This window comes from Lethenteron reissneri, chromosome 26 (assembly GCF_015708825.2).
Source record: "Lethenteron reissneri isolate LAM-NWPU_2019-01 chromosome 26, ASM1570882v1, whole genome shotgun sequence".
In the NCBI taxonomy this organism is placed as follows: domain Eukaryota; kingdom Metazoa; phylum Chordata; class Hyperoartia; order Petromyzontiformes; family Petromyzontidae; genus Lethenteron; species Lethenteron reissneri.
In genome coordinates, this window is record NC_083804.1 from 17629677 (window position 1) to 17656155 (window position 26479).

The following is a 26479-nucleotide window of genomic DNA, read 5'->3' on the forward strand; positions in this document are numbered from 1 at the left end:
CTTTTGAGTTTTTTGTATTGAATCATAAGTATATATGAGCGAAACATGCATACTGCTTTTTTATTTGAAAATATTAATGTCCCTGATGAATTGGTGATCGGAGATATATTCAGAAGTGTTTTCATTACCATTTAAACAGTTTTGCATCAATGTTAGTTATTCCTCTTGAAGGGATTTTTGCATAGCAGCATAACCACAGTGAAAATCGGAAAATTCCAAGTCTGTAATTAACTATAGTATAATGTATACACTCTATGACATTCACCCTCAGTGAATCGTAATATACACAGATACCATATCTCTGAATTTAACAAATTATTTGGTGATATTCTGTTGGCAGTGGTGCACAAATGACACTCATTCGTCAACAATGCATTCGGCTGAGACATAAATAGGTGACGGTTCAGCCAATGGCACTTCGTAGTGCAGAGAGGCTAAGAAGAAGGGCGATGACCAAAAATGTGGCCGATTTTTTTATTTTTCCTTATAAGGCAATGTTATTGAATGTGCACTTTTTTAAGTATATGTTAATATTCTATGATTCACACGGCTACGATTGACAGTTAAGATTCACAGTAAGTTGGATTACAGACGCAACAAAATGTGTTGCGATCACGATATTTAACTGGATATTTTTTTCCCCTTGGTAACGTCAGTATTTCACGACGAGTATAATTTTGCATGGGGATGCGCCTTTGCTAATATATACGTGGAATAGATGGATGAATTTGCTCGTCATTTGGTGATGTGCCAGTGCAGACGTGTCCAGTCGCCTTATTCCACAGCATGTTTTCTACAGAAGGGTTGAAGCAATTCCCGAAACAGCCTCTGCAGCCCTTGATATTGCGAACAATTGGGGAAAGCCCATCTGCGCTTCCTCGCACGATACAGAATCGATCTTTTATTTATACTGAAGGAATCCGATGAGCTATAAAGCTCTTTCACACATGTCCAGTGGGGGTGGGTAGGAACGTGCCGACAAACAACACATTCCGTTCCACGTGTAACGGAAAGCTCCCAGAATCTTTGGTTTGCATTGTCAAGGACCGCGAGCAGCTTTTATCACTCGCCTTGCGTTTTTCACGTGGGGGGGAGGGTAGTTAAATACCCAGGTGACGTTTCGTTTTCTTTTTTTCCTTCATGTGCAAATTAGCAGCATGGGCACACCGCGGAAACGTTGATGAAAGGCGGGGGGGGGGGTGTCTTGTTTGCAGGTAATGTTTAATGGGGGGGGGGGGGGTTCAACTGTGCCGCTGTTTTCTCTGTGTATAATACTGTGTTGATTTATCCCGTCTTGGCAAAGTCCTTGCGAGTCCCAAGTTTGTTGAAAAGTTTGCCATCTGGTACAGATGTTAAGAGTGTGAATTTGAGCGTCACAAAATAAAGCACTGCAAGTAACGTTGACCTAGGCATACATTTGTGTGATAGGTAAACATGCGAGATGTTGCTCATTGGCCAAGACGTTATTGGCGTTTGCCACGAGACCGATATGAAAGCACTCCTGGTGCCCTGTTTGGCCAATTTTAGCAATATCCCTGTCTTAGTAACACATTAATGAGGCGATAGAACACGTATAATTTGGTGATAACTGCTTTGGAAGTGGTTTTACAAGTAACAAAAAAACTCCACATTCATCAATAGCCCTGCCATGAAGGGGAAGCTATCTAATAGGTGAAATTCTGGGCCATGACCCTTTTACGTACCACAAGGACACGTCTGAAATGGCACATATTACATATTTCCTTTTATACAAGGTAGTGTTATTAATTAATGTGATTTTTGTATGTACAGGATGTTTCAAAAAGCTAACAAGCATGTTACCACATGTTTTAAGTATTCTTCATGGTTCAACATGTTTTAAGTATTCAAGACGTTAACCAACCACGCCATTTGTGATCTCTGTGCCATTCCTAACCGAAGTAATCTCTTGAGTAGTCGACATCGCTTGTAAAACTATCAGTGCTTTCCACGTGTCTTGATGGAAAGTTACGAGTTGTTTTTAATCGTGTTATCATTCATACTCGTTTTTTTTTGTTAGACCACTGAGTTTTAGAACTGGTGACTTACCTGTGAGCTGAAACAATAACTATTGGTCAGTTTAACACGTAGGCTTATTATTGGTGCGTTAAGCCCTTGGTACACGTGGCAATTGAATGTTTGCCTGTGGGTGGTGGAAGCAGTTGGAAACAGTCGCCTTCCAGCAACAACGGAGGGCAGAGGAGCGACGCTCACAACGAGCAGAGCGCCGGGCAGCTAAAATCCATCACGCTGGACATAGAGATGGTGCATCTCACAGTCAGTCAGCCAACCCATGGCACCTGGGTCTGTCCCGAGACCTGTCAACGAGCCTTCAACACGTCACGTGGCCTCAAAGTAAACCCAGCCTGGCACAAGGCACCTTGGTGACGGCGCCGTCACTTAAGTGGCGAATATTGGTTTTGGTTATGCTACAAATATGGGCAGATCATTGTGGCCATAGCCAAAAATCAATTGAATCGAATTCACTGCAAAAACAAGTCTAAGCACGAGTTCACTGTCAAGAATCCGATGAGCTGAGTTTGAGTTCCAGCCACAGCTGACATGAGTGGGGACTGAACCGGCCCTGGGTCACGCAATCACCTCCACTCCTTACCAACTTGGTGAAGGATGTTCAATCAACCCCGATGACCAACATGGGTTGGGAAGGGCTTTATCCACCAGTAGAATGCCAAAAAGGTTTGTAAGTTAAGATAAGACCAAACAGTGACTTGTAATATGTTGATGTTTATGAATAATGACAAGATTACTGCACAGGATTTGAATTAAAACGTGTCTGCCAGAATGTTGGGTAACTCAGCTCAATTAGCTTCTATCAACACCGAAAAACTAAGACACGACTATGTTTAGTATTGTACTTCGTTATTTTGTTTTATCCTGAAGCCTGCTTCTCGTTTGAATGAATACAACTATTTGGTGTGCCTTAAGCAGTTACCCTGCAAAAATGTCGGATTGGATTGCCGTTCCTGCCCATGACATGACCACCCAACTATTTAATGTGCATCTCTTTTTCATTTAGCCCTCCAAAACAGCAGGCTTTCGATCTTCTGATCCACACAGTTTATAATATTCAATGCAAACTTGTTTTCAATGTCAAAGCAGTCACAAGGCTGATGTAACGACTTGGTCCTTTCCAAATAAAAGCAAAAATACCCAGTGTGTACTATAATGCTGTCCTGTGGGAAAACAACAGTATACACACCGATGGGGGCAATGTATTTAGTCTGGTTTGACACTACTTTGGAAAGTCCTTACAAAAGAACTCGTGTCAGAAGAATACTACCTCCTACACGACCTCACTTGGTCCGCTTGTTGGAGAAAAGCATTACTCTAGTTTCTTTTGATTTGCGTTTCAAGCCAATTTGAGGGAAATAGGCCGTTGCTGTATGAGATCAAAATAACTTTGTGATTTAAGGCATAACTCTTGGTGAATTTCTAGCTACCGTTATTGCAGTATCCTCTGCAAGTTTTGACAGTATTTAAATTCGTTTTACAGATCATTTACAGTATATAGCCTTGTGGAACTGAATTTGAGTTTTTTTACATACCATGTTTTCAACTCAAAACACGCTACGAATATAACATTTCAGAAGATAGTGTATTCGTTTCATGTATGACCCGTTGTGGTTTTGCATGAGAATATCCAATTCAAGAGAGAGAATGTTCATATATGAGAGAACAGTTTAGTAGATGATAAACAAAGCATTGGGACTTTAAAAACAGTTTATTTGGTCGAAGTCAACATAGGCAATGTAGTAATAATTAGTTATTAATTTTTTACTTCTCTTTAAAACATTCCTTCAAACTTTACTTGAAGGAGATACGGGCATCATAAAACCATGTACTGTTGTTTACTTCATGTTCAATCTTTACAATATGTCCATGTCGAGCCCTCTTGTCCCCGCGGCCTCCGATTTGCACGGTTGGCTACGTACGGTGCGAAAACACATTCCTGCGGAGCGAGCTGGTAGGAACGTTGGGTTGCTCGGTCAATGGCCAGGGTCAACGGCGGCGTGGTGTATTCCGCAAATATGCCCGACTGTGAGGGAGGGCACACGCCGGCGTGAGTAGGTTAAACGTTGAGTTTTATAAGGGCACCACGGGGTGACCAGCCCCTCCCCACCCCCAACCCTCCCCACCCTCCCCTCTCCACCCAGACCCAGCTCCACCCAGACCCAGCCCCACCCCTTCCATTTTTGGATGCACGACGGACGGACACAATAATCCCCTGTGGGCTGGTGTAACCAGGAGGTTCTACCAGCATAAGTTAAACATGCAGACAAGCCCCTCGTGGAGGGCACACACCTTGCCGGGTATTTGAGCAGACCTCACCGTTGTTGGTTGAATGCGAGCATACTTTTCGACATTGGATCCGGAGGAACAGTGACACTGCACATGTGGATTCACCTGCTTTACGTGAATATTATACTCGTACATAACAGCAACGACGCGAGCTTTGCAAGATTAATGGCGAAAGCAAAGCATTCAAATCAACCGTACGACAATTCCACTCGTATTGTAATCAATTTGTACAGATTATTAGTGAGAGTAAAATTGTCGTCTACAACAATTACATAATTTCCAGCACTCAAGAAGCAAGTGCTGACATAAAAAAAATGGAAATGGATACAGATGTATTAAGCAGAATAAAACTTTCAAAGAGAAATCCACACTGCAATTTTAATGTACAAGGCACCTGCTATGTTTATGTATTTGTATGTTTACAATGCTATCACCTGTGTTGGTCTTCTTAAATACCCATCGTGGAAAACTATTTGAATATTGGATTCCTAAAGCCCTTTTACTTGACTTGACACAGCAATTTTAAAAATCTGTTTTCCTTTAGCATGAAGCCTGCTGGACATCTGTGACAAAGAGCTTCATAGCACATCGGATTCCTCACGCAGTCTCAAATAAAGCTTCAGATTTTGAATCTCTGCCGGCTGAATCTATGCCTAATTCCTAACTTAAAATGTGACTGTAAAATGTAATGTGTGGAAATGTGCTATAACTCTGCACGCGTCTCAATATTTTTTTTTACAAATATTGGATAATCATTCAAGTTGATAAAGCATTAAGGGTAAACGTAATATTATCAACATTGTTGCATCTTAACATGTCAATAGTAAACTTATAAATTCAGTGGATGAAAATGTACATATATTACAGCTCCATATATCGCACGTCAGTTCGTAAGTCTGAAGCATTGTTTCCATACATTTTTTTGCAATTGTTACTTTCTCTTAAAGACGAATTACTGTCAGTGGTAACTGTGAATACATGTGCTTTTATTATGACACCCATTAGACCCTGGTTACTTAATAAAGTAAGCAAAGTGTTTTTATGTACAGCCAATCCGATATGATACTAAGGAACTACAAGTGAGAAAACATTCAGCTGAGATGTGTTTGAATGTGCTCCAAATATTTTGGAACTCATTCAGAAAAGTAGTAATCTTCCTCTTCGTCGCTGTCCTTGTCCAGGCTATTTGGCAAAATATTATCTTCAATTAAAATGCCATTGCTAGCCAGCGTTGGAACTGCTGCTGGAAGAGAAATATTGTAATCAGTAACCTGTGCAGTGACGTTCATATATCCCTTGTTCACTTAGTGCAACAAACAAGGTGAAATTTTAGACCGTCATGAATTTGCAAAACATTTCAATCATTCACGTATGACCGTCAATGTATTTTTTTTGGATGGCAATTGAAGGACACTAAAACATCCCGGTCTAACACAACAAGTGACCACGTCAGGTTAAAGAAATGTGTTTAGAATTATTACAGAAACATTTATCAATGTGTGCACGAATCCAGAAATTAATACAGTTGCAATGTTTTCATCTTTCCATTTATAAATAAGTTAATGTTACATATTTTGGAATGCGCCACACATTTGTGGCCAGCGTTTGAATTACGATGAGCATCTGTTATAGGAGTCTGTTGTAGTGTAATACTGTACATAGATAATGCATCATGTTAATTAAAAACTAAAGTGTAAACTATTTTTATTTTACCAGGCAAGGCCCACTGAGCTATGTAGCTCTTTTTCAGAAACGACCCAGCCACAAATGATAGCTCAACGAAGTGGCTAATCACGTGCACATTTATATCAGTCAAATACTCTAAAAGCGTGACTCTAAATGTGGAGGGAAAAACCAGAAGATCCGGAAAAAAATCCACGCGACCATGGCATTAGGATCGGGATCAAACCCACAACCTCCTGTATACTAGGCGAGGTCGTTAAAATCTCCTAGCCACCGTGGCACTCCAGAGTAACAGGAGGGGAAATTCATAATGAGAAGGTTGAAGCTCAAATCATGTTCAAAGTTTCAATTCGTCAACGTGGCTCATTCCTCCAGGATTTATAAAATGAGTATCACATTATAGATTGCAAATAGTGATTGCCATTTTAAAAGACTGGTATTGCCAGATGACTGGAATTCCCACGAATAACTTTGTTCCACCAATAAAGATGCATAAAACGACCCTTGGTTTGAGTACGCAGACACAAAACGCAGTATATAAAATAGGCTCTATCGCAAAAGTATTTTTTTTTAAGTTCTGTTGGTTATCCATAAAGAGACGTTTGACTTGCAGCTTACCCCTCTCAGTTGTGAAATGGTTTATTGGGGTGGTGGTTCTCTTGTGAGAATCATCCTTGCACACCTTCTGAAACAATAAAAATAACATTTCAAATTTACATAAAAACTTCACGTGTGTCTGACGATGGTGGTACACTTTGTCGGAACATACCATCTGTAGACATATAAATATGAACACGATTGGCTACGTACGGTGTGTGAAAGAAGTTCAACACACGTAAAACCACTGGGTACAAGTTTAGTCAATGAACCTTTAAATTCTGGCTGGTCACCTTTGTCATTATCACACGTGTCATTGTCATCGCACTCAGGCAAAAGCCTCACAAGTGAGAACACTTCAGTCAGCTTCCTAAGTTGGTGGTCTACAGCCCTAGATCCTTCATAATGTTCAATAACGAGTTTATTTAATGAGTTTATGGCAAGTGTCGTCTGTATATTGGCCATGAGGGGACAATATTGGACCAACTTCATTTCCAAGGGCTGCAAGGACCTTGTGTGGCCTGCACAAATATCTGAATGCAGTAGACTCTTGATTATCCGCCATGCGGTTTATATGATTTGCGGATTAACCGCGCTGCTGAGATTTTGACGTAAATTAATAACGTTAATTTTCCCTTAAGCCAAAGTTAATAACCTAAAAACAGTTATACATTGTTATTCTTGGAAATGTTTATTACAAGTCACGTGCTTAAACCGAAAAAATATGCGCTCCGGTTAATTCGAAATTCACGTGATCGCCTCTACAGTACAGTAGTTGCATATCTTCACAACAGTGGGCGGAGTGTGAGTGATGTTGATTGGTGTGGCTATGCTATCCACTTCGTGCGAGGGAGCAGGAAAGTGTTAACACCGAGCACACGTATCGATCGGTTTGATTGTTAGTTTTTGGCAAGACATCCGTGAAAATGTTCTATTTTTGGATTATCCGTGATTTTGAATTATCCGCGAACGTCCTCCCCGTCGTCAGCGTGGATAATCGAGAGTATGCCCATGGGTCATGCAAGACAAGTGATCTTGAGATTGCGTGTGTGTGCGGCACTTCCTGACTTAAGAAATATTTCCTTTCCATCACAAATGTGAGTGCACAAAAACTATTTAGTATCAAATCCTATTTACCTATGGGATCTTTTTGTCAGTATCAAAGTTTGAAAAATAGAAATAGGTTTGACCTTTTCTGGCAATAAAACAGGTACAGTTTTAAGATGTTCAAACACCAAATAAGATACCATTTACAAGGCATCAATTCTGCATTAATCACAACTACGTGTGGCAAAACGTGCAAACAAACATGCTCTGATAATATATGCGTTGTCTTTGAAACTGATTGGCTTATAACCAAGTCATTGTTGTGCTTATACTGAAGTTTGAAATACATGTGACATCTGTCACGCATGTGCTATAGACAACACTGTGATGAAGCGGTTTTAAGTTCCAAAGATTAAAAAAATCAACCACCGACAGATGCATGAAGTCGTACCTTTTTTAGGTTAAGATTACCCCAATTGCATCCGACCTTGCTGCGTTGCATCTGGAAGATGTATCGGTCTGCGTCTTTCCTGAAAGTGAAACAAAAGGAGGAAATGCCACCCTTTAGTGATGCTCTATTACAATGGAAAGAACTATTATACACAGTCAAGAAGCAATCTGCAACTTTTACAAAGACACCATTTGTATCTGCATGAGACAATATGGGTGAACAAATATTTAAACTGATCAACAATAAATGCAAGCATGATATTCAAACACACGTGTTATTTGTTTCAACTTTGTTCAACAAGCCTTCATAGCCCTAACACTATTCAATACAAATTAAAGTTTAACACTTAAATCTCGAAAGCTTTGTACAGCCGCATACTGACTTGCTAAAACTTAAACTAGATATCATATATGAGTCTATTGGACACACCACCACCACCACCTCCTCAGGAGTCCAACGTAAACTTCAACATGTAAAGTACTACATTAAACAACCTCAGCCAGTGCCTGTACATTAAAATAGGAATGCGTATAAACAGATGCATGGATTGTGTCCTTCCATCCTCCTGAGCCATACCTGTGCACAGGCTCCAGCATTCCCGGACTAATGTGGTTGTTAGCCAGGACACCAAAGGACATTGATAATGGAGACTTAGGCGTTGCTGCCCCTGGAGTTTGCAGATGACCGAGATCATCTGTCTTCATCGCACTCACAGACGGTATCTGTGCCAGCCACAGGAGAATGGGATTACAGCTGACAAAAAAAAGGAAATTTAAAAATAAATTTTGAATAATATACCACAATAGCTAAACTTCATGTACTTTAATGGAGGACTCGTCCTGACGCGACAGCTTCTTTGTCTTTCTCCTCTTTTATTCACGCATATAGTTCACACCTCCTCCTCGTCATCACTCCATGTCTCTCCGTTCGCTCGCTCCGCTTCGCGACTTCGCTTTTTCTCTCCCCCAATGTCCGTTACTCCACTGCTACCCTACTCTGTACTCGCTCCGTCCACTGCTACCGTACACCGTATTCTCTCTATCCACTGCTACCATACACTGTATTCTCTCTATCCACTGCTACCGTACACTGTATTCTCTCTGTCTACCCTTATCGTATCTATTCCTGCTCCCTGCTGCTCCGTCTCTGTCCCGGGCACCAACCACTCCAACTCCGACTCCAACACCAACCAAGACTCCAAGACTCCAAGCCTCTCGTCTCTCCGTTATGCTGTGCCTTCATCCCCGAACCAATCAGCCCCAATTAATTATCTCATCCCCCGCTTCGCCACTCGCCCCCAGCCTCACGTGACCATGTTATCGCCGCCAGCCTGGCGCCAGTCATCAGCCACTCACCCTCCTGACCAATCACCGGCCTGCGTCCTCAGTTACCCCTAACACCTGTGGCGTCTCTTAACGACCTCCCCCTTAATGCCACGACAACAACAACCGTATCCTCAGTTGCCCCCACTGTACGCTGCTCGCTTGCATAGCAACAGAACGCTTGGCGCGTGATATTTCAAGTCCTACATTAACAATGATTGCAATAGACTTCACATCGTCACTGCTGTTGAGCCCTTTGACAGGACTGGAATCCAGTAATCATAATGTATCATTATCTTTACATTATTGTAGTGACATCGTGGATGTCACTGTGTAATGCCGGCCCTAGAGAGGCACGGCGTGCGATGTAGCAACACCGCAGGCACCGCGTATACGTGGGTGCAGTACCGGCCCTAGAGGGGCTCGGTGAGCACTGACTGGGAGTGCTGGATGACCCCACGCTCTGCGTGCAGTGGCGACCCCTACAGGATAGGGTGTGAGAGTGCCGGCCATGGGAATGGGGTTACTAAGGGCCATTGCACTCTGGTTGACCCCGAAGGACACGTGACCGGTAAAGTCTACACTGGGATCCCAGGTGGGGGCTCGGGGTGGTCACGTGTCAGGGCCGAGATCCTGCTCGAGGGTTCTCGAAGGTGGACGTGGCTAAGGGCGGAGCCGGCCACGCCACGGAGGATAGAAGCCGGGTCCCCGAGAGGGACCGGCTGCTGTTGTCATCCTGAAGAATCTACGTTCTACATCCGAGAAGAGTCACCAACACGTGGACCTGGACCCAAGCTGGGGTCCTGTCCGTTGTAGCTACTCCCACTGTAATTAAGTGTCGTTAGCCTGGTGGTTACGTAGCTAGTTACAGTGTAATTAGTGTCGTTAGCCTGCTGGTCCACCACCCTAGGTTGTCATCTGGTAAAGCGGCAGTTACCCCTTTGTGTTGGTAGCAATAAATGTGTTGCCTCCAAAGAGTACGTCTGCGACTCAGTTGAACTCACTACATTATTATAAGCAAGGTTAAATACTAAAAATATTATTATGATAAAACTATACAATTCCTACGTGCCGTCTCCTGCAACAATGACCAATATGAAGTGGGTATATACCAGGGGTCGGCAACCAAAATAACAAGAAGAGCCATTTCTTTCCAATTCGGTACAAAATTCAGTATTTCAAGAGCCGCAATGCATCTGAGTACATACGTACTCATCGTCAAGAAGCAGCCCGTAAAGAGCCGCATGCGGCTCCGGAGCCGTAGGTTGCCGACCCCTGGTATATACTAACGAACAAATGTCCCATTCATCAAGATTTGAAATGCAACCGTTTCCAAAATGTAATCCAAATTTGTGTTTTTGTAAACACTGCTGGATTAAGAACTCCACACGCCGTGTAGGTCACGGGGGTTGTTTAACCATACTTCACCACGGTGGTCAGTACAGGTTGATGAAGGGGAGGGGGGGGTCCGGTTCAGATATCACTTGCTTAGGTTAGCCATGGATGGGAATGTAACTCAAATGTTCATCATCAATGCATAGAGCACTGTCATGGAAATTTCTAGACATTGATACATTTTTCTTCAAACAAATAACAAAAAATTCCTGTAACCATAACATAATTTGAGAGCGATACATTTCTCAGTAAACACTTAAGCGGTAATTATATTTAATTGAAGCATTCCAAATTATTATTTGGATTTCAAAACTTTAAAGTCAAGGTGAGAACTCAAGAGACAATGGTGTGGGTCATTTGTAAGTGGGCGTTGTGGCTCGTCAAGTCTGTGGGCCATCATGAAACAGGAACAACAAATGCCATACATGTTCTGTTCCATGCTCCATTCCACATCCCGAGTAAATAATGCCCATCAAATTATCAGCAGTATCCTAATTTAATATTCTTGGTACAATAAAATAATTCCGACGTGAGATTTCCTTCCAAAAGTTAAAATATGCAGCCATGTAAGCCATGATAAAGCTCTTTTTCAGAAGCGACCTGGCCACAAATTATCGCTCAACGAAGTGGCTTATCACGTGGAAATTTATAGCAGCCAAATAACTCAAAACGCATTTTCTGAATGTGGAAGGGAAAAACTACAGGGCCCGGAGAAAAATCCACGTAACCACGGGGGAGAGAGACATGCAAAACTCCAAATATAGAGCAGGTGAGAAGGGATCGATCCCACAATCTCATGCATACCAGGCGAAAGAGTTCACATCTTACCATTATGGCACCTGTGTCATTACGCAGACTCAATCTTACCACAATCTTCTTGCCAACATAGATGGGTGAAGCGCCAGAAGCGAAGGGGTCACTGTAGTCATCCTTGGCCAGATGGTCTAGATATTCATGCACTTGTCGCTTGCGTTTAAGGGTTCCCACCCTGGCCGTGATCCTCACAGTTTCATTTTCTGCGAGACAAGTGTTAACGCAAATAAAATGATTGCCCTTAAAACAGTGATACGCTTTAGACTGACTGTATGGTTACACTGCACTATCAGCACTATCCAATGCAATGGCAAAAAGGTAAACAGAAAAATATATATTTCCCAACATGTGTGCAAGACAGAAAACAATACAATTGTTATAAAAATAGTGTAATACATGATTTTTGTACATGGAGATGCAAACTAAAATAATGTATTTAGTATGTACAGTGTATTAGATGCACAAAATACTTTAGTGGTGAGGGATGGAGGGGTGTTGAGATATGGGTAATTGACACTCGGAGTAACCAAGTAACGTAACTACAGTACATGACAATACAGTATAACAGCTTCATTGTATTTTTGCACGAAGAGTTGGATATTTGAATAACAAAGTGATCAAAATCTATTGCTTTTTCTGACAAAACATGTATATACAGGTTGTCCCATCGCACAACGCGCGTAAGTCAAATCACACTGTATGAAGCCAATTTTCCCATAGACATGCATGTTATAAGGGGGGATTGCATTACCAAAAAAAAGTATAATTTCATTTTTTTGCCCTGGATTTATGTAGAAATGTAATACGTAATAATACTGTTAACATTTTTAAATGTACTTAAGAAGTTTAATAACAAATAAAATAAGATTTAAAAGATTACGACTCACAAAGAATACTTAATAAGGAGTAACTTTGGGGCTTTTTGAATGCTTCCGTGGGCTGCTTATACTCGGATCGAAGGTGGCTATGCCCAGCCCGTGACACTGGGCGCTGTGCCATGTGGTGGTGACACCATCAGATCGAGACTTTAGTTCAGGGGTCGGCAACCAAAATAACAAGAAGAGCCATTTCTTTCCAATTCGGTACAAAATTCAGTATTTCAAGAGCCGCAATGCATCTGAGTACATACTGTACATACGTACATATCGTCAAGAAGCAGCCCGTAAAGAGCCGCATGCGGCTCCGGAGCCGTAGGTTGCCGACCCCTGCTTTAGTTGGTTAACCTGTACATTTTTACTTTTAATTATTAACGAAAATATATATTTTTTTAAACATGTAATTTTACAAAAAAATATTTTCTCGAGCACATTACTATGAAACGCGTAGCATGAGTATAAAGTATGTCCCTCAAAGAAGAATCGCGTAACTGCTAATTCGCGTTGTGAGTGGGGCGTTACGTGAGGGATGCCTTTGTAGGAAAACCTCGCCGAACGCGAAGGTTACGTTCCTGTAAAACTCCGTGTTGGGGAAAAAACGCGCTCAATAAATGCCGAATCGCTCTCCATTTCTTGTGTGTGTACACACTTTCATTTTCAATTTTACCTCAACACAAAACCTCCGTCTGCATTACTCTTCTTGTACCACTCACTCATGCCTAATGCTCGTCCCTGACACTAAGTTTCCAGGAACCACGCTCGCCCCTAAAACGGTCACTTGAGCATTACCGATTTGAGCAGGTTCCCGGAGTATCTCGGCTAGCCTCACCTTATACCTTTGCCCCAGATACACCTCCCTCTCTGATTAGTTGTTACTTAACCGTGCCCGTACCCGTAATTCCCCTTCCAGACCAGCAGATGTCACCCTGTCATTACAAATGTGTAAAGCTGAAATACGCGTTGCACAAAACCGCGTTGAGTGAGGTTTTTCCTGAACGTTAATTTCACGCCTAGGATTAGCATGGTTGGTTCCGTATAGTGGTGCGAAAGAAGTTAAACAAACATACATAAAACATTTACAAACAACACAATAATACCTGAACTCTGTAATGCCTCTGTAGGAAAACTTTAAAATCTCCCAGCAAATGTTTACAAAATAATTGGTTAATGACAAAGACCCTGACTAAACAATCATTGAATATCTTAGGGTGGACTATATCTTTGACTGCTTCAGTAAACTAAACCCAGAGAATGACTACATGCAATCCACTCAGACTCTCCTAATGGGCCACAAGCTTTTCATTGACAAGATTGAGACTATGACTTTAAAAAGATCACCAAATTACCACAGTTATGGGGCCCGCAAGGGGCCACCCTAACCACATGCAAAACTGTACCTTTTTCTTGAAGCTTGCCAGAAACCTTGGTTGCCTCTGATGTAAATCGGGAAATCGGTAGGAGCTTGGAACCCATTTTGTAACGCTTCTTGCAGTCATCTGCCGTGCGGCAGCCCACCGCATCGGACACTTGATTCCACAAGATCGACTTTTTCTTTGGGAAACTGTCCACAACGCTGGCAAACACATTGTTGAACAGGCTTGTGTGATGTTACAACCATTGCGAATAAGTTCAACTACGTGTTAACATTATTTAGCTTTATTAACGTACGCCAATTAATATACAAAATGCACAATTGAGAGAAAAAATGCCGAACCTTGTGGTCTGCAAGGTGCAGCATATTTGCGATTATATTATCTGCAGCACCCCATTTGCATTTTATGACAAAAAAAAACAACAAAAATGCATTAAAACCTCCAAATGCTTCTTTAAAATGTTTTGGGTAAATCCACAGCTCATCACAAGTGTCGTACATCAGAAACCACGAAGGGTGTACCCCCCCTTTGTTAAAGAACAACTAAAGGCAACATCACCTAAAAGCAGGTGATGTCACTGGGAATGTGCAGGTTTTGGTATCTCTTTCACAGATAGACCTTGCACCACAGTGAGTCTTTATTGCCCGCCTTGATATTCAAGCTTTATACAACAACCTTTACTTAAAGCTTTCGTGACTATAGGAAGTCAGATTCTCTTTGGGTTTTTCGGTATCTACGTGCCTTTACCGAAAAGACCCAAAGAACATATGCAACAAATCGGGTGGCCTAATACCTTCGTGTTGGATTAAAATGATTTATTCTATGCGGTACAAAAACATAAAAGGAAACAAGGTGACCTTAAGGCAAAATGCACCAAATGTGCAAAATGGACCAAGTGAAAAGCACAGAGTTCTGAGTTTTGGTCAATCGAGTCAGGTAGCACATACAAAACAAATTAAGTGCATTCGTTCAATAACAATGTCCATTTGTCAATTGTATAAGGGTACAACACAGTTCAATGTTGCACGTATGTCTCATTGGGTGACTGAGGTATAGGCAGATATTGGAACGTTCATAGGAAATGATAGCTGCTCAGTGCACAAACACTGCAATGGTGGTTGATTGGTCAGGACGGATAAGTGACGTTAGATATGTGACGTTCCACTGTACGTTATTTATTGTGAGTATAAAACTAGATTCGAAGCTTTCGTGACTGCAGGAATTACTCTTTGGTTCTTTCGGTAAAGTCACGTAGAAAGAAATTAAATTAAATAATAATAGAATACGACGTTTTGATTGCAACACAAGCAACCATAATCAGGTACAAATGTCTGTTTTCTCGTTCATGATGGTTGCTTGTGTTGCAATCAAAACGTAGTACAGGTAATCCCTCGCCACTTCGTGGTTCAAGTTTCGCGGCCTCAGTGCATCGCGGATTTTTCAAAAATATTCATCGAAAAATAAAAATATAACAATACCGCCATATCGGCAGCCGTATTGCGGAAAGCAGCGTTGTTTCATCGTGATGCGCGAGAGAAACGGTTTCCCAGGATGCCAGACAAAGAGAGAAACTCTCTCAGAGGCTTTGCACATACTGTACCCACGGGCACTCAGACAAGGCACGTGATTGGTTCCCGGCGCGAGATCGACGAATGAGAGCACGAGTGGATGTACAGTGTCCCGTGAGCTGATTGGCTGCGCATCATAATACGTATTGTATGAGAGAGAGAGTGAATGTATAATATTAAGGTTTTATAATTAAATAGATTTAAGTAAAATATATATAAAAAGTATAAATATACATATTTTAAACATTCTGGTACCCACACACACATATACGGAAATTCCTAGGGGGGCCAATCCTACTTCGTGGATTTTCACCTATCGCGAGGGGTTCCGGTCCCCATTAACCGCGATAAACGAGGGATCACTGTATTCTATTGTGTGGCATCATTCACGCAGACATACCTGTACAACCTTGCCAACTCCTCTTTGCTCCATTCAGTGGTGGATTCTCTCTTGCGGCGGGTAGATGAGGACTTTATTTTCCTGGAAGTACCTCGGGTTTTGGATTTAGTCTCCTTAAAGCCTTTCTTCTGTGTCTTAAACTTTTGGGTCTTGGAGGAAGGTTTACCCCTCAAGCTTCTGTGTTTATGGTCGTCTTTTGAATGGGTGACGGTTTCGCTTTGTAGCAACATGGCCTTCTTCACTCCTTTTCTTTCTAGCCAAGCCTTGTCTGCATTCTCTTTGTTGAAACTTTCCACGCTTGCATGTCTTCTCATGATGGATGTGGCATGATAATTTCCTTTTCCACGTTTTTGTTTCAAGTTTATTCTTTGTTTGCTAACAGAGCTCTCGGAAGTCAACGTCTTTTCCTTATTGGCAAATTTGCCAGGATTCACTGGGTTCTCCTCAGTGTCTCCTCTTGTTCGCACACCCATAAGAGCACTTGGATTATTTTCCTGAGATTCTCGGCTCATATTGAGGCACGGGGGGAACTCTTGCAAAGGATCCATGGTCAGAGATTTAACACAAATTTTATCAAGCACGACAACAGAATGTTTCACTTTCTTGTCATTGATGCTGCACTTGTGGGACTCCAGTACAGACTGAGCACTCCATTCTTGGGAGCGGAGAGGCTTCTCCAACGGGTCTCTCTTGCGTTTTGTTCGGGTAGAGAAATTATTTTCCGTGTTGCTTCGCCCGTCTTGTCGTTCACCTGGAGGAAAACCCACGTATGCCACTTTAAACCATCTATTTCAGTAAATTAAAAGGAAATGATAGGCACGACCTATTATAATTTCGAGATTATAAAAAGAACTGGAGTTGTATTCAGTATGAAGTACGAAAAAAGTTACTTCTTATAATGTCACCAAGAATGTTTATCAGCAGGATCACAAAGATGACTTGTTGTTTTAAACAATATTAATACATACGTATATAAAATCACTTGTAAATTATAAAACATTAAAGTTATGAAGTCGTTATAATGGGGAACGGTAAGTTACGAAGGCTGGGAATGCATCCTCATAGTACTAATGTTATAAGTTATTCAATATATGTTTTGATACACGAATGCACCAATTGTGTATAGGGGTACTACTGTATTACTGACACCCCATCAGCCACTCGGTTTTATGGGAGGGCCTAATTTCAGCGACATTGGTTCAAAACCAATTCTGGACTGGGTTTCAAAATTCAGGGTAGATCATTTAGGTGTTAACAATGGTAAGTTGGAAGAGATATTTAACACTGTCAATAATGTATTTTTCCATTTCAATTCCAGTTTTATCGTACTTCACATTTCAAATCGCTTTAAACTGATTCCATTATTTGTCAACATGTTTTCAATGCCTTCCATTAAATATTTATCATTATTTTAGCTTCAAGAAACAAAGCTACCCATATTCTTGGTTCTTTCGGTAACGTCATGTGACTTTACCCAAATAACCAAGAATATGAATCCCTGCAGTCACGAAAGTTTTAAATCGAAAGCTACACGAGTCAAAGCTTAGCAAGAACCAGAATTCAACAGAATACTGGCATGGTACATAAGACTAAAATGCATAGTTTTAGATATTCGCAGTAGGTTTTCTGTAAACCCTGAAAAGGGTCCCATAGATAAACCATGTTAAGTAATGGTGTCCTCACCAAGTTGCTTGGGCTGGAGAGTATAGAGGTGAATGGCACACGGAGTGATGAGACGTATGTCACGTTCAATTAACTTCATCACGGTGTCACTCGTCCTCTCCGCCACTTTAGAGGGTAGCTCATTCATTGCAGAAGATGTGAGACAATCCATCTGCTCATCATGGAGCGATGTGGATTTACCGGTGCTGCTATTCCACCTCTCTTTCCTGTAAAATTGGAGTCCATTGTATACAATTTTCTCAACGTGTGAAATAGGCAATCCCATTACAAGGCACTCCGGTCACACTAATGTTTTGTGAAATAGAGGCAATGTGCTGCCCAATAATTCAGATCCAAAGACAAGAGCCTCCTGTGTCTCCTCAAGGTGAAGCAGACCAATAATAAATATGGGAAAGCAATGCTTCTCGAACTTAACAATAAAAATTGTATACAATTATTTAACAAGAAATAAAGAAAATATTATCAGCCTTGCACAATTCACATGTGACACGTTTGTTATTATTTTCAAGTGAAAGTTTTCCCATTACCAGTCCCCATTTGGGTGACATCATGCACTAAATGTACCATGTATTCTCCTCAATAAGTACATCTCATGGTAAACTTCTGATGGCCTTATAGAATGCTCTCACAGATTTCTCATGTTAATGCGACCAACTAAATCAGCATTACGACAATAAATTTACCATTTCCGGACTCCAAAAAGCATATAATGCGTGCTACGCAAAACTTACTGAACAACGAGGTATTTATCAATAAATAGTTTCCAGTCTTCGGGAAATCCATGTTTAAATGTTTTTATCATATTCCAGGAAAAGCCAGCTGTGGATAAAACAAAAAAGGTATGAAGACGATGTTTCGATCGCCACACATCGTCTTGAAGACGATATTTCGATCGCCACACATCGTCTTGAAGACGATGTGTGGCGATCGAAACGTCGTGATCTATTATTCCAAAAAGCATATACGAAGTGAAAAATAATCAGAAATATTATTATACTTGATACAATGCAAAAAATGGAAGGTGATTATTATGAACATCGCCATATTTGTACAACAGAACCCATTTGTTGAGTATGACATGGACTAACTTGATGATACATTGCATCTGGACATCTGTGAAATAGATGCTTGTATGCAAGTATGTTGACCTTTTTCACACTGTACGTAGCCAGCCGCGCTAAACGGAGGTTCATAGCTCATGGGATTTCTCCAGGATAAATCAAGATTCTGATTTTGACCTAATGAACCAAGCAATTCTATTTAAACCACACAAACGGGGGAAACAGCCTGGCCCAGTATTTAAGTCAAGTTTCTAGTTCAAATACCTTCCATTCGTGCATCTTGGGCATTGATGCAGCCTTCAAGTATGTAAATGGAACCTGAAGCAGTCTCAAATCGTTGGGCCGATATCCGTTTCACTATGGCACTACTGTGCCAATACTCCTCATTCTGCGAGGCGGAGCTGTGGGAACACACAACAACACAAGCTTCATTGCATTCAAGCAAATAAACCCGTATCAAATCAAATGTGTATATGTTTGTGGAAGATGACGTATGCATGATTTTTACAGATATAATGAGTCTCCGTAAACTAAATATTCAGCATTAAGTATAGGCATGGTGTAAATGATGGAACCTGGAGATGAGTAGAGCCCTAGTGAGCAGGCAGGGGGCGGTGATAAGAAAAGTCAGACCCAAGGTAATGTGGAGGGAAAAAACTAGCGACGATGACAGAGGGAGGAAGTCAGGAGGACTGTGCATACACGGTGAGAGGGAGTGGAAAAGGACAGGGCAGGAGACCTGAGGAACACGAGGAGATAAGTGAAAATGCGACGAAAACTTGAGAATGGTAGATTGTGGGCAGTAGAGGGCAGTGCAGCAAAATCCATTGTTGTTCCATTTTACTTCCACGTGACCATGTCTGTTCTCCCGTTTCACCAACCAGCATTGCCCAGCATGAAGAAACAGAAAATAATCACAATGACCCATATGGAATGAGGTGCTCCTCATCCAGCAGTGGTTTGACAAAATTTACATGATCTTTAGTTATATGGACTGAAGTAAAATGCCATGACACCTTATTGTAAAACTTTTACTTAGAACTTTCTTGACTGCAGGAATTCATATTCTTTGGTTCTTTCGGTAAAGTCACGTAGATAGAAAAAATATAATAAAAAAATCATAAAAAGAAAAAAAACCCACGACGCTTCGATCGCAACACAAGCAGTCGTCATCAGGAAAAGCTGGTTAGCCTCTCAAGGATTGAATGCTGATGTACCCAATGGTGGAGCCAGGATTTTCAGGTGGGGGGGGCAACCCCTCCAGTAATGAAAAATGATAGGAGTTGTTAGTAAGTAAGGACTTGTCCCTTGCTTTTTATTCGACGCATGTGCGGCGATGGCACAGCCATCGATCGAGGATCGAATTAGAACCGTGTGTGATCGGCATCCCGCTCGCTGAAGGTGAATGCCTTCAGGTAAGTCGTGTGCTGTATACGCAACTGCGCACAATTCTGTGAGTCACTTATAAATGCTTTGCCGTTACTTATTGCCAATTATGGACTCAGACTATTGTCCTATCTCATAGAGTCCCTGGCACATAATAATATGCTACACAGTGGCAATGGGGGTCGCAAAATGCCGATTTATTACTAATAAACCCCAATGATCCGATCGAAATTAGGGATTCGATCGCATCATTGGGGGGGCACATGCCACCCCACCCCCCCTCCCAACAGGCTCCATCAGTGGATGTACCGGCCCTCGTGAGACACTAACTCACCAACACATACTTCAGCTGGAATGAAACCTTCTACAAACAAACTGAAGGAACCCCAATGAGTTCTCCCTTATCTCCGGTTGTAGCCAATGTTTTCATGGAAAAATTTGAGATGGACGTCATCCAGGCATCCACTCTACGCCCGTCCTTGTGGAAGAGGTACGTGGATGACACGTTCGTCATCTGGCCACATAGCCGACCAGCTCTGAACCAATTCCTCAACCACATAATTTCCATACACCCAGCCATCAAATTCACCATGGAGGTAGAAAAAGATGGCAAGCTACCCTTTTTGGATGTCCTAATCGAAAAGAGACCAGATGGCTCAATGAGCCATTCTGTCTACAGGAAAGCAACCCAGACTGATGCCTACCTAAAACCTGATTCCCACCACCATCCATCCCAGAAGAATTCCCTCATCAAAACTCTACACTATAGAAGTCAATGTATCTCCGACCATGAACACCTAACCAGTGAACTCAAACACGTACACCAAACTCTCAAGGCGAATGGATATTCTGACAACACAATACGCAAAGACATCACCCCAACCGTGACTAAGGAGCAATCTGATGATCCAATCAAAACCATCACCTTGCCATACATAGCAGGGGTAACCAAAAAGATTTCCAAAATCATGAACAAACACAAGATCCAAGTCCGATTTAACACAGTAAATAAAATTCGTGATCTGATCCCATCTGTGAAGGACAAGATCCCTGACATGCAATATCTCGGAGTCTACAAACTAAGCTGTGTCTGCGGCAAGTTACATTGGGGAAACTAAGCGACACGTCTCGAACAATGTTCGTGAACATAAGGCAGATTCTGAAACACGGTAGGACCAGTACCTCGGCCGTGGCTGATCATTGTCTTAATGCGGTTAGCTCACACGAAATTGATTTCTCGAAGGCGAAGGTACTTTGCAAGCCCACTGGCTATCAACAAAGATTCGTTCATGAAGCCATCCATATATACAGACATAGACACAATTTCAACCGAGAGGATGGGTACAAACTCAACAATCACTGGAAGGACGTTATCAACCAGTTTAAGTCATATCTGGCTGTAATATTTCCATTTTAGACTTGGCAGCCCTTTAATTGGTGGAAACCCACCACCAGCACCGCCCCACATGCCTGCTGGGTCACGATTTTCTAACGCATAGGCTACGCGCATTTTAAACCTTTATAAACAGCTTGCCTTTAGAGGCTAACCCCTTTTTCCTGATGACGACCGCTTGTGTTGCAATCGAAATGTCGTGGTTTTTAATCTTTTATTTTTATATATTTTTTATATTTTTTTACATCTACGTGACTTTACCGAAAGAACCAAAGAATACCTTATTGTAAGCCCTCGTAAAACAAAATCCAAAAAACATTTAAAAACATAACACATGAATAAGAAACCATAGTAACAGCAGTACAATAAAGTGATGATGGATAGTCAGTACTTACAGCCGACGGCCTACAAGACAAACTGCAGAGAAATCATCCAGCGGCTGAATAATCCAGTTCGTCAGCACGATCTTCTTGCCCTAAATCATCACAAGCCCATCAAGATCAGAGTGCTCAGACAAAAATATGCAAACACCTTTACTTGCTTTCCAAAGAACAGTGATATTAAATCCTACAATAACAGACGAGTGCTACATATATTTCCGTGCATTATCTACGTGAATACACTACTATGCATTGGGGAGTACGATCACCGAATAATGTCATGCTAGACTTCCAAAAAAACAAGTGCCGCTGCATATGTTGGCAGGGTAGAATGGTGACAAACGAAAACACATAAAAACTGAATTACAGCAATGTGTTGATGAGAGAGTGGGTGGTGCAGGCGTACCGGGGGTTTGGCAGGCTGGTGGCGGACGTCCTTACTACTGAGCAGGTCTTCTCCGTGCATCTGGCTGCAACCGAAGCTTTTCCAGCAAGCCTTGTTCTGGTTATCTCGAACGAGGCTATGTTGTCTGCTGGTCTCTGTCATAATTTTTTAATTGTTGGGATATCTTCTTATGCCGATTAAAAAATTATTTGATCTTGGATTCTCAATCCTGCAAAATAGAAACTTTAATTAAAATTGGCATTATTTAATATACAGTATGCTAAACTGCACATTGTACATATTACAAAATAAATGGACTTTAGCTCCATACTGTTATTATGATTTAACATAATGTATGTGGTTTACAATAATCTCAGAATCAAATCTGTATATTACACTCCAAATGTAAAGATCCTTCTTGAAATTTTTACAATTAAAATAAGGGTGTTTTTCAAATGATGATTTCGCCTTGGGCAATATTTCTTCGGTCTTTGCATTGCGCCTCTCTCGCAACACCGTATACATGTCATATTATGCATCTGTACTAAAGTTACTTATATATTAGTAGACAAGTCAGCATCTTCTTGGTAAAGCGAACACAGGGTAGTAATTGTATCCAATGGTGGCCCTCTATCAATGGTGGAGAAACTGGACATTGATATGGCAGCAGCCAGTTTTTAGCTTGAGACGGATCCTTGTTAGTGTACATACAATTGTAGTGACTAACTCGGGAGACGATAAGACTTGGAGGCACTTCTTTTATTTACTCTTTGTTTCTTTCGGTAAAGTCAAGTAGAAAATAAATACGTTAAATAATAGCATATGACGTTTCGATTGCAACACAAGCAATCATCATCAGGTACAAATGAACGAAAAAACAAACCTAGTAAACTTAGAAATATAATGCAATACAACACAAAGTCGGCTAACATAACAGTTAACACCCTACCTGGTTGATTACGTTCTTCCAAAGATTGCTAAATTTGAGAGAGAGACAAAACACAGACACGGAGCCACAGACAGACACAAAAGCAGAGAGATAACAGAGACACACACATAGGCACACAGAGAAACAACACCTCTCTTAAATAGAGAGAGAGCGGGGGAGGGTAGAGAAATTATCATGTCAATGAGAGATTTGGAGCTTTCGTGACTGCAGGAAATACTACAACACGAGGACACACAGAGAGAGAGAGAAAACACACTTAATAAAACAAACTGAGCAAAATTTGGTAATGTAACGCAATACAACACAGAGTCGGTCAACACACAATTAACACATAGCCTGGTTGATTACGTTCTTCCAAAGATTGCTAAATTAGAAGTTAAGTGTGAAATTTTGAGAGAGACACAGACACGGAGACACAAAGACAAGCACACAAGCAGAAAGAGACAACACAGACACACAAAGAGAGAGAGAACCATCAGTATAATACACACCCTACATGGGTACAGACTATTACTGTTTCTAGCCGAAACATAATACTACGTGGGTACACACTATTACTGTTGCTAGCCTATACACAATACTAACCGTCTTAACACAGACGGCGCTAAACCGAGACAGCAAACAACTATCTAGCAGCACAATATCGAGTGAAGACAGCGACGATGGCGACGAAACGACAGCGACGATCTTGAACAGCACGACGAGGACCCCACTCCAGCAACAGCCCTGAGGTCCCTCACAGGGGCCCTTCTTTTACTCTCAGCGTGGCCTCTCTCCGCCCCGGCCACGCCCTCTCTCTGGAACATACTAGCGGGTTCCCGAGGCTTTCCGATGGGCCCCCCCCCCTCTGTGACCTTTCCACGAGATTTCCCCCTATCGTGTCCATCATGGCCTGCGGACTTCAATACTGCCGTACATCGCAGATCCTTTTATCACCAGCAGCCAGCACTATGCCACTACACAATGATAAATACTGTTTTAAACATATTCGTTGGTTCTTTCGGTAAAGTCACGTAGATAGAAAAAAATTTAAGTAAATAAAACTACATTTTTTGTTTCTCCTGATGACAATTGCTTGTGTTGTAATGAAAACGTCGTAGTTTTATTTTATTTACTTTTATTTTTTGTTTCTACGTCACTTTACGGAAAGAACCAATGAATATTAATTCCTGCAGTCACGAAAGTTAAGTCAAAACTGTTTGAAACATCATACAAACCTAAAACAAGTGATGCTGTAGGAGCTGATGGCATTTTCGTGATATTGAGCTGAAATTAAATTTAAACTTTCCTTGCAGGTAACTACGTTGCTCTTGAACGACACTTTTACTGTATTGCTTCTGTTTTTACAACAACCGTCGGTTACTGAGCCATTAAAATCAATCACAGCCTGCGGATATGATTAACAGTACTGATAGGAAGATAAGCTATGGGCTTAGCCCCTGGAACCTTCACTGCATGCTCTACCTATAATTAACATTCCAGACAATTTTTTATCACGTGAAGGTAGGAAAATTACGGCTCCATCTGTGACAGTGATTGGCTTTCTGCACTATGAACCCGGCAATATGACCAACACTGCAAGGGTCTTCATTGAGCAGTAGATTAAGGGGCTATAAATTACAGCATATACGTAATTGCAAAAGTGATCATCTCGTAATTGTTATTTTTAAAGACATTTAATCGATGATATACGACGTATCAAACTATACATACGCAAGTGCCACGGTTAACAAGACCAACCCATGTCGTTTACATTGTGCAATGTTGTAACACCGTATCGTGAATAGTACCCCAAGGGGGTAACGTGTGGCGATTATAAATGTAGTGACATACACGAGTCATTGGCGAATAATCATTTCGGAATCTGCCAATACAAAAAAAATGTTAATCCATACGGTAACCTAGAACGATATGAAAGACCTTTCTAAACACACAGACCTCCACACAATGTGGATCTCCAAGAGTAACTAACCAGCGAACCAAGTACCCCAACGCGTCCGTTGATGTTTTGCTTTTATTCGCTCGCAGTTAACTTCCTAAGTTAGGATAACCTCACAAAAACTTTGGCGTTCAGTATTCATACATTTAATTTCTCGGGCGTTACTCGGCGTGAAACTAAATTAAAATGAATCGCCCAAACAAGGTCGAGAACCAACACTGCTCTATTGCACACGTGCCAAGGGTGTTGGTTTTTACTTATAATCCAACCCACACCGATTGAATCAAATGTCTCGATTCCGTCATCAATCCAGTTAATAAATACCTTACACCGTATTTTGTAACAATGGTAATACTATATACTGTATACTATCCTGTATAGGGGGAGGCGGCAGTGGTAAGGCATCTCTATGCGGCACGAACAGATCGGATTCCCGTGCACGGCTGTCATCAGTGGCCCGCGATATCCGCAACCAATTCGTGAGTGCCCCTCGCTGCTGTCGCCAACTCGCACGTGGCAGCAATGGTGAAGTATAGTCACGTAACACGACGACTAATGGTGACGTATGGTCACGTAACACAACGACTAGTGGTGAAGTATAGTCACGTAACACGACGACTAATGGTGAAGTATAGTCACGTAACACAACTAGTGGTGAAGTATAGTCACGTAACACGACGACTAATGGTCAAGTATGGTCACGTAACACAACGACTAATGGTGATGGTCACGTAACACAACGACTAATGGTGAAGGATGGTCACGTAACACAACGACTAATGGTGACGTATGGTCACGTAACACGACGACTAATGGTCAAGTATGGTCACGTAACACAACGACTAATGGTGAAGGATGGTCACGTAACACAACCACTAAGTGAAGGATGGTCACGTAAAACAACGACTAATGACGTATAGTCACGTAACACAACCACTAATAGTGAAGGATGGTCACGTGTAGAGGTTTAGAAATGACCACAAAGCAGAGGGACTTCTCCTCACGGCGTGAGGGAGACAAGGCCGCAGGCCTCGCTTCTCGCCGAACAACAACAACGCCGCCTACCAGTTTAACACTAAGGCTTTCGAGACCAATATCATCCATAAGAGAGGCTTTTGTGTTAGATCGCGTACATATATAAATGCGTCGTTATACCTCCACACACAGCAGCCAACCACGTAAACAGAACGTGGCCCAGTTCGTCACTAGCCCAGAGCACGAACCGCCGGCTGTGTGTGTGTGAGAGAGAGAGAGAGAGGCAGACCGCGACATTGACAAACTTACCACTTGTCGGGCGGGGGGCGAGTCGTGAGACTGCTCTTGGTTCGGTTCATTCATGAGACAACCACAACCAACTACTATAATTATTATTAGTAGTGCTTCTACCTCAGCCACCACGGCGCCAAAAACTTCTCAGCCACACCGCGGGGTTCCTCCCTCA

At 41.7% G+C, this 26479-nt stretch overlaps 1 protein-coding gene across 6 annotated transcripts; it reads right to left on the reverse strand.

Annotated features, from left to right (window-relative positions):
* Positions 1-4207: 4207 nt before the first annotated feature.
* Positions 4208-26479, reverse strand: LOC133347750 (mis18-binding protein 1-like). Of its 6 annotated transcripts, XM_061560313.1 has the most exons (14): positions 26323-26479; positions 22172-22379; positions 21781-21860; positions 19346-19466; positions 18871-19007; positions 18277-18364; positions 17546-17751; positions 15863-16613; positions 13919-14094; positions 11701-11849; positions 8693-8838; positions 8117-8195; positions 6640-6706; positions 4208-5581 (listed from the first exon to the last, which is right to left on the reverse strand). In XM_061560313.1, exons 4-14 carry the CDS (start codon positions 19432-19434, stop codon positions 5472-5474), a joined length of 1998 nt encoding a protein of 665 aa, XP_061416297.1. In that variant the 5' UTR covers positions 19435-19466; positions 21781-21860; positions 22172-22379; positions 26323-26479; the 3' UTR covers positions 4208-5471. The 6 variants fall into 6 exon arrangements, with proteins under 6 accessions (XP_061416297.1, XP_061416296.1, XP_061416295.1 ...); XM_061560312.1 differs by lacking the exon at positions 19346-19466 and having other exon boundaries at positions 4208-5578; positions 6640-6703; XM_061560311.1 differs by lacking the exon at positions 19346-19466 and having other exon boundaries at positions 6640-6703.